At 40.6% G+C, this 9,666-nt stretch overlaps 1 protein-coding gene and 1 long non-coding RNA gene across 3 annotated transcripts in view; one reads left to right on the top strand and one right to left on the bottom strand.

Annotated features, from left to right (window-relative positions):
• The window catches only part of TERF1 (telomeric repeat binding factor 1), a 40,964-nt gene extending 39,021 nt beyond the window's left edge, over positions 1-1,943 (bottom strand). For both annotated transcript variants that reach the window (XM_077752445.1, XM_077752444.1), the window contains exon 1: positions 1,627-1,943. In XM_077752445.1, coding sequence (XP_077608571.1) covers positions 1,627-1,933 — 307 coding nt within the window. In that variant the 5' untranslated portion in view covers positions 1,934-1,943. The remainder of the gene's footprint in view (positions 1-1,626) is intronic.
• Positions 1,944-2,135: 192 nt separating this feature from the next.
• On the top strand, positions 2,136-4,821 carry LOC144221949 (uncharacterized). Its single transcript, XR_013332233.1, has 3 exons — positions 2,136-2,201; positions 4,067-4,192; positions 4,711-4,821. It is a non-coding gene; the product is annotated as an uncharacterized LOC144221949 (long non-coding RNA).
• Positions 4,822-9,666: the final 4,845 nt, after the last annotated feature.

Below are 9,666 nucleotides of genomic sequence, written 5' to 3' on the forward strand. Positions count from 1 at the left end.
TAAAAAAAAAAAGAAAATGAGTAGATGCTAACCTGTGTCTAGATATGTACAGAAATATGCATATACATTTCTATATGTAACCATCTAGAGAGTATTATGCTGAGCGAAATAAGTCAGGCAGAGAAGGAAAAATACCATGTTTGCACATATATGTGAATTAGGAGGGAGTTAACCGAGGGCCATGGGGGAGAAGAAGGGGAAAAATAGTGGGGGAGAGGGAGGGAGGCAAACCATGNCCCAAGTGGGCTTAACACCAAATCTAATTGCACTTTCAACCTTCCCCAGAGATACAATCTAAACTGGTTCGCAGGAATTTGTGACTTGGAGCCAAAAAGTCTGCCAAATGGGCCCTCTCCATCTTCCTTTGGAGAAGGAATCTGCATGAGACGCCCTGCTGTTCCTCCTAAAAGGAAAGAACCTAGCCTGGAATAATCCTTTTCTTTTGCTTGTTAACTTTCTTGCCCTGCCCTCCTTCCTATTAAAATCTTCCATTTTTAACAACTCCTCCAACCTCCTACCTGCTTGGCTGGGTGGGATGCCGCCCAATTCATGAAATTGTTTAATAAAGCCAATTGGATCCGCAAATTTACCCAACAAATGTTGTCTCTTAACACCATCTGTGCTTGTATGGAGCCAAACAGGAGCTCATACTGATGTTTCCAAATCAAATTCACGTGCACACACAGATAATTCTACCTTCCTCCCCAAAGTGGAGTTTTAAAATAGTTCCAAGTCTAATGAACTGGCTTCATTTCAGGATTTAACTGTCTAATTAATGGAAATTAACCACGGCTCTAGTGCTATGTGACGCAGTATGCGGAAAGGTTCTTGGGTTGGAAGATAAGGCACAAGTGTGGAAAACTCCTTTTAACCTACCAATACTTTAGACTGCTTAACTTGTTCACTCCTCTACAAACTAGGATTACTTGCCTAATTTACGGGATTACCATGAAGATGAAATGTTCCAATATCGTTTTCTGAAGTGTTTAATTTTATATTAAATTCCAGGGTATCTTTCTCTTCTTACTGAAAAAGCCAGGCTAGTCTTTTCTGAACCCGTTTTTGTCCATTACTTAACAGGCTCTTGTCTAGGAAGGAAATTTCATTGACAGTTACTTTTATTCTGCAGGCAACCAAGCCAAATGAGATTTAAAAAGCTCACCAATTAATAGAAAACACTGATGCCTGGGTCACTTGGAGGCCCCTGTGACCGCTTAATAAATGCCATCACAGGAATACCGGAGTCAAAAACAACAACAAAAAACCAAAAAACACATACAAGCGCCAAAGGAGAAAAAGGACCTGAGACGCTGGGCAATTTTATACATTTTAACTCGTTTAACCCTGCGTCAATTCTAAATGGCAGTCTACTTGTCTTTTTACTGTACAGAAAAACGGAATCTGAGGAAAAACTGAGAAGCTGCCAACAGGCGGGTGCGGGATTCGATTCAACTTCAACTCAGAGTCTCGGGTCTTGCGCCGCAGCAGCCCGGGTCCCCCGACCCGACCCCGCAGGGGGGCTGCGCCGCAAACTGGGCTCCGGCAGCTCGCGGAGGTTCCCGCCCCGCTGCGCGTCGTCGCCCCGGGCCTCCGCGCAGCCCCGGGCCGAGCGCGCCCAGCACTCACCCTCGGCGCTGTCGCGGGTCCGGTGGAAGTCCTCAGAGCGGCCGTCGCGGAAGGCCCGGCAAAGGCTGAGGCAGAGGAAATCGAGCATCCAGCCGGCAGCTACCGCCTCAGCCTCGGCCACTGGGCCTGGGTCTTCCTCCTCCTCCGGGACCCCCACCTGCACCTGGCACTCCAGCAGCTCCTGGCACTCGAACTGCTCCTGATCATCTCTCGGCGTTTCTGCCATTCGCTCTTCCGGGGACTCAGCGTCCTCCCCATCCGCACGCCCCCGCGGGCTCGGAGCTGCTACACCACCATTTTCCGCCATGTTAAATCACTCGCGCGAGTCCGGCCCCGCCCCAGGCGCCGAGGGACGATTGGCTAGTGCGGGAGGGCCCTGGGCGGTGCCTCGAAAGGTCTCTTCCGCCGGAGGGAAACCACCAATCACGTCGCCAGGGAGGGCGAGCGACTTGAGCCTTGAATTTGATTGGCTGAGGCCTGCTCCCGCCTCTGGTTGTTGAATTCCCGGCTACGCTGCAGCCCGGCTCCGTTGGCAAACGGACTACTACGGATTGGGCGGCTAGTGAGGTTAGGAGGTGAGGAACCTGCTTTACACGCCTGATAAAATTCAACATTTACGGGAACAGCAACACGGTTACTTATAATAGAAAGCATTTTACCCGCAGTGTACTTGAAAAAGGTAGCTGTCACTGTTATCCACTCCTAACACTTTAGGCGGTAGTGTTCACCTGACACAATACGCCATCACCGACCAAAACTTACAACGGACCTGGATCCGTGCCTCTCTAACCTTAGCGTGCATCACACGCGGCTCAGGGGCTTGTTATAACATAATTGCTGGGCTTTACTCCCAGAGTTTCCGTTCTGTAGGTCTGGATTGGGGTCCTTGAATTTGCAAGTATAACAAGTTTCCTGATGATGCTAGGTTGCTTGTCTGGGGACCACATTTTGAGGATCACTGCTCTAGAAAGATTATATTACTATGGAAATGAATTTAATTAGGGTCTTAAATAGATTATAGAGTTCAGCTTTTACAACAATAAGTGAATGATTATTTTGAACTTTGAAATTTAGAGCATAAGAAGCGATAGGGGGGCCTCTATGTTCTGTTTCTCTATGCGGGTGATAGTTACTTTTGAACATGATTTATGCACGTTTCAATATGCAACATGAATAAAAAGTTTACTTTAAAAACCTTTTTATAATACACCCAACATTATCAATCCTTTGTGGGTTTTAATTTTATACATAGTTTAAATGGCGAGTCATTTAAAGCACAATATTGCAGCGGTTAAGATGCCCAGGTTGGAATGCTATCCACTGGGAGGAATTATATCTCAGTGACCTTGGAGGAATTATATCTCAGTTTTCTTTTCTGTATATTGGGCATAATAATAATTCCCTCATCACAGGCTTGTTGGGAAGATTAAAAGACTTGACAAATAAATATAAAGAATTTAAAATGAAACCAAATACAGAATAAGTGCTCAATATTAGCTGGTAAAGCAGGACATTTGTACTCTCTGGAGAGAGTCATGAGTCAGATGGGATTGCACCTTCAGGCTCTATTGCCCCATAGAAAGTAAGTCTTGTTTGCAAACAATGGGGAACAGGGTTTAAGGGAATAAGGGTTAAGGTACATTAAGAACATAGCAAACAAACCCCAGGTTTCCAAACTGAAACTTTTTTTTTTGCCATGCAAGGCTCTCACGTGGGGCCTGCTTCTTCCTTTCCTCCAAGCCTCCTCTTCTTCCCAGCTGGAGTTAAGGGTTATTCTTAGGTGTATCACCAATTTGTTCAAAGCCACAAAGTAAACATATTTTCCTATGGCATCAACTTACTGAAAGATTCAGGGAAGGGAAACATTTTTTACTATTTAAAGCAATGATGTATAATGAAATGAGATGAAGAATTTCATTAATATTTAATTCTAATCATCAAAAAAATTTTAGTTTGGAGCTACATTCAGCTACATACTGCATTCTCTGTCTTCTTCCCTTACTGGTATATCCCTAAAGAGAATTTAAGAAGTGCTGGCCGAATAGGGTGGGTCAAAAGGCATTTTAAAATTTTATCCCAACAGAAAGTCAGTAATATAGAGTTTTTACTGGGTTGTGGGCCAGGAAATAGGCCTGGCGGAGGAAGTCTCTCAGGAAAAAAAAATTCTTAATATTTTAATCCTGCTCATCAACATCAACATGGATGGTAGGTTTATTCTTCTAAATAATACTTTGACATCACTATGATCAGAAAACTCAGGTGTAATAAGTATAAAATACCTACAATAAAGCTTATAATACATAAAGTCCCAATAACACTTTAGCCATATTTAATTTAATGGTATAATAGATAATTCAAACACATGGCATTTCAGGAAAACTTATGTTATCTGTAAACATTCTGAGATGGTGATTTTTTTTTCTTTTTTTCTTTTGGCAAGGAAGTTTATAATGTATCATTTCCTTGGGACTACTTTCAAGGCGATGGATCCTAATAGTTTGAGGTGAAGGAATGGGTGACTGTGGAGAAAAATCATGAGTGTGATGACTTTCAAGTCATCCCTTGGGTAATATTAGAAAATTATATTTCTTGCAAACTTGAATATATGGACTGAGATCCCTTAACTGCTACAATTATCCTCAGTTAAAGGGCTGTTATTAGGGGAGGCATTTGATTTGTTTTGTGATGTTCCTAAGAGCATGTCATGAACCAAAGACGAAAGTTTTGGGGATACGAATTTGATTTCATATCACATAAGCTTTCTAACCATTAGAGCTTTCCCCCAATGAAGTATTGTCAAGTACTGAGTTCTCACCACTAGAATCATTGCTGTAATGGCTGGCTGACCACTGGACAAAGATACTGTGGAAAGATTCTGCTATGGACTGAAATATATCCCCCAGCCCCATCTCTCAAGTTCATATGTTAATTCTCTAACCCTCAATGTCACTGTACTTAGAGATTGGGCATATAAGGAGGTAATTAAGGTGAAATGAGGTCATAATGGTGAGGATAGATCCTGTAGGATTAGCATGCTTATAAGAAGAGACCCCACAAAGCTCTCTACCCTCTTTCTCTCTCCAGCCATGGAAGGACACAGTGAGAAGGTGGCTGTCTGCAAGCCAGGAAGAGAGCCCTCACTAGGAATGAAATCAGCCAGTACTTTGATATTGACCTTCCAGCTTCCAGAACTGTGCGAAGATAAATTTATGTTGTTTAAGACCCCCAGTCTGTGGTATTTTATATGGCAGCCCAAGTTAACTAGTACAGATATTCCTGTAAAGTCCAGAAGGCATTTCCTATGCTGTTGCAATTTCCAAGACTGTTTTTGCCTTGGACCGTTTTTTTTCTTTCTCTTTCTTTCTTTCTTTCTTTCTTTCTTTCTTTCTTTCTTTCTTTCTTTCTTTCTTTCTTCTCTTTCTTTCTTTCTTCTCTTTCCCTTTCTTTCCCTTTCTTTCTCTTTCTTTAATTTTTTTAAAAATTTATTTCTGAGAGAGAGAGAGAGAGACAGCGTGAGCAGGGGAGGGGCAGAGAGAGAGGGAGACACAGGAATTGAAACAGGCTCCAGGCTCTGAGCTGGCAGTCAGCACAGAACCCGATGCGGGGCTCGAACCCATGAACCGTGAGAGTCCCAACCTTGGACTGTTTTCTAAGGAACATTTTGAAACCCATAAGTTTCTTAAATTATGTTTACCTATTGAATATTTGTCACTACTATAAGCTAATGATCTCATTGTGAATAATAGAAACTTTTATTTTTGTGTTTATAAATATCTTTTGATTATCCAAATTACATACAGGTCTTCCTCTATTTACAGTGGGGTTATGTCCCAATAAACCCATCATAAATTGGAAATACTGTAAGTCAAAAATGCATTTAATAAACATAACCTACTGAACATCACAGCGTAGCCTAGCCTACCTTAAATGTGCTCAGAGCACTTACATTAGCCTACAGTTGGGCAAAATCATCTAATACAAAGCCTATTTGATAAGAAGGTGTTGAATATCTTATGCAATTTACTGAATACTGTACTGACAGTGAAAACCAGAACAGTCGTAAATATATTGGTCATTTACCCTTGTGACCGTGTGGCTGACTGGGGGCTGTGGCTTGCTGCCACGGCCAGTATCATAAGACAATATCTTAACAAATACTGCTAGTGGGAAAAGATCAAAAGTCACAATTCAAGGTATGGTTTCTACTGAATCACACCATCAAGAAGTTGAAAAATCGTAGGTCAAATCACTATAAGTTGAGGATTTTCTTAGGTACTTTTGAAACATCCTTTTTTTTTTTCTTTCACTAAGTACCTATTGTGTGATGTATATTTAGCAAAAATGGGGCATGACAAACATAAAGATGTTTATCTCCTTAAAGAATTATAGTTCAGTTGGGACACACTCATGCACATTTACACACATTGTACATAAACATTAGACTAATGAGCGATGCTTAGAAAGACTCTACTCAGAGTTTGGCGGAGGGAAAGAGTCTAAGAGTTTGGAAAGAAATTTGAGCAGAGGTGCTTAGTATCCTTACAGGCAGAGAGGACAGAAGAGAGACCTGGGTGCAAACTAGTTTCTATTTTTAAAGTAAGTTTAGGGAGCCTAAAACACACTAGTTTTGCTGTCCTCACAAATAGTTCTCAACCTCAGTTATGCATCAGATTTTCTCATTGGGCTGAAGTAGACTTCATATTCACTAAATCAGAATTTCTAGGGGCAAGGTTGGAACATTTGTGTTTTTCAAAATTCCCACAGTTGATTCCAGTACAGAAACAGGGTTGATAGCCACTGAACTACGCAAATAAAATGATAATAGATAAGTGCCAGATTTCTACTCCACTTTGAGGTAGTGGGCACTATAGGTAAATATAAATGTCTACAAACTCACATATATGCACTATATACATATATACATACACTCTATAATTCCAGTAAAGAAGAATATTTAATTATGAAGACGTCTTCCTTTCTCGGAATTAATAAATTAGTATCAAGGACTAAAGGAATGTTTAGAACTGAAATGAAGCAGGTTTCAGGAAGGAACATACTATTTTAGGCAATTCTAATTTTTTAGAGCTTTAAAAATATTTGGAAGATCTTTATAATCCCTTGAGATATTTTAGGAGGTATTACATGCATTTCAGGATTAGCGTGTGACATGACTGACAGAATACAGGCATCAGACAGGTGCTAGATCGCCCTGCAAGGAAATGCAGTAGGTTAAATGCGGGATGTCCAGTAATGGCTCCCCATGATCATTGTATTTTATTGCTTTATTAAAAAAAAACAACCTCTGGCGTACGTCTTTAATAAGTCATTGATTAGCTAATATTTTTAATAAAATGCATCTACCAAAAGTGAAAGCAATAACATTGTGTGGGTGCAAAAGAATATGACTGCGACAGCTGGGGACCAGAGGAAGAATCCTGTTTCTACCTATTTCCTCTGGAAAGAAACCAACTCTGGATAAAACAATGTATCCTGGTGATGTGTTCTACCTTGGATGGAAAAATAAGGGGAAATCTCTTGACTGCAACACTAAGAAATAAATTTTATGGATAGCCTCTACTTATTAAAGCAGTGTATGGACCACATATTTTTAATTTTCTAGGAGACACATTTTAAAAAGTAAAAAGGAGATGAAATTTACTTATTATTTTTTAATGTTTATTGATTTTGAGAGAGAGAGAGAGACAGAGCAGGAGTCGGGTAGGAGCAGAGAGAGAGGGAGACACGGAATCTGAAGCAGGCTCCAGGCACCATGCTGTTAGCATAGAACCCAGTGTGAGGCTCGAACCCACGAACTGTGAGATCATGACCTAAGCCGAAGTTGGATGTTTAACTGACTGAGCCACCCAGGTGCCCCTATGAAATTCATATTAATACAATAAATTATGTAACTCAATATATCCAAAATAATGTTTAAACATGTAATCATTATAAAAAATTACTGAGATATTTTTAAAATCTCTTCAAAATCCTGTGTATATTTTATATTTATACACAGGTCAATATGAGTAGCCACATTTCAAGTTCTCAACTAGCCAAATATGAGTAGTGGCTACCGTATAGGACAGCACAGTATGACGCAGCTGGGATTTGAAGCTTTGGATTCAGAAAGATCTAGATTTGAATTTTTTCTCCACCAATTTCTAACTCTTTACCCTTGAGCAAATTGATTAACCTCTTAACACTTAACTCCTATGTGTTAAGAATAACAGCACCTACTTTATTTTTTTTAATGATTTATTTCTGAGAGAGGGAGAGAGAGAGAGAGAGAGAGAGACAGCATGAGCAGGGGAGGGTCAGAAAGAGGGAGACACAGAATCTGAAACAGGCTCCAGGCTCTGATCTAGCTGTCAGCACAGAGCCTGACGCGGGGCTCGAACCCACGAACCGTGAGATCATGACCTGACCCAAAGTCGGATGGTTAACCCACTGAGCCACCCAGGTGCCCCTAACAGCACCTGCTTTAAAGAGATGCGTGATGAATCGAGGAGTCAGTAAATAGTCTTAGTTATTGGTAGTTTGTTATTTTTCCACCGTGTCAAACAAAAAGAGGATTTGTTTGAATATTTGTGTTCAATCTACCTCTTTCGCTGAGCAGCTTTGCGTGATCTTGAGCATGATTCTTCTTTATGCTTCTTTCTTTGTCTTATAGGAAATAATGGTATTGCAAATGGGGAAAATTTTTTCCTCAACCCTTTTAGGGTCCCTGCCTATGTCTGAAAATTAAACTGACAATGATAGATTCATAGGAGAAAAATATACAAACTATTGACTTTTTACATGTACACGGGAGCCTTCACAAGAGACTGAAGAGCCAAAGTAGTAACCAGAGAAGGAAGCTTTTATACCTCTTAGATGAAGAAACAGTAATTTTGTGAAAAATTGTCAGACTAACGGGTTTGGGCTAGAGGCAGTAAGTGGTGAAGAAGTATCTAGGATAAAGGTTAGTTTAACAAGGTTTGTTTATATATACTTCTTGGCCCCAAATTTCTTGTCTTAGGTGAGGTTTTCCCTCCTCTTGGTTCATGGAGGGCACCTTTCACATGGGAGTTCTATGGCCTATTTCAGGGAAAAGGGTGATGGAAGCCAGAGTAGCCTTCCTGGTTCTGCCATTTACACAGAATTTTTTAAGCTTAAGATATTTAAGATGCCAAGTGCCACATTTTGGGGTAGCATGTCCTGAACCCCATAACTGTGTAGCTCAGACAGATGGCGCAAGGGTTAAATGGGATAATATATGTGGAAATGTTCACAAACCGTCAATTAACATTTCCCAGAGTGGAGCTAGAGGCATCCCGAGTTGGCCAAATTCGTGATTTAAAATCATTTGGGCTGTGGTGGTAAACTCATAAAGTTGTATTCCTAAAATGGTTGGATTTTGTAAATTAGTCCCAAAAATCTCAATTTAAAAAAATTGGGATAATTCCTGATTTCAAAAAAGTAGCAGTTTTCTTTTCCATGGACATCTCAGAGCTACATACTAAATGCATGCGTTAATGTGGACTATGAACTTCTGAGTGAAACATAACAGATAACATGTCCCATAATTGATCATTGCACTCATTTTTCAGAGGATGTTCTATATAATTATTGTACTAACAAGCATGCTTTGCCACTGTAAACTGCTATACAGATATATGCAGATACCAGCTATTAAGATTATTTTATGATACCTGGGGCACATGGGTGGCTCAGTCAGTTAAGTGTCCAACTCTTTGATTTAAGCTCAGGTCATGATCTCATGGTTGATGAGAAGGAGCCCCATGTTGGGCTCTGTGCTGGGCATGGAGTCTGGGCATGGGATTCTCTCTCTCCCTCTCTCTCTCTCTCTCTCAACAAAAAACAAACAAGAAAGATTATTCTGTGATACCTAAGAGTTATGGACTATTCAACATCAAAGACCAATTGATCACATCCCCCTTGAGCACTGATACATTTTCCTTATTGGACTTACAGGATGCCACCTTACTAGCCACTTCTCACTATTCCTGTTGGCCATTCCATGTCTGGCTAAACTCTAAA

Source organism: Crocuta crocuta, unplaced genomic scaffold, assembly GCF_008692635.1.
Source record: "Crocuta crocuta isolate KB4526 unplaced genomic scaffold, BGI_CrCroc_1.0 scaffold141, whole genome shotgun sequence".
Taxonomy (NCBI): domain Eukaryota; kingdom Metazoa; phylum Chordata; class Mammalia; order Carnivora; family Hyaenidae; genus Crocuta; species Crocuta crocuta.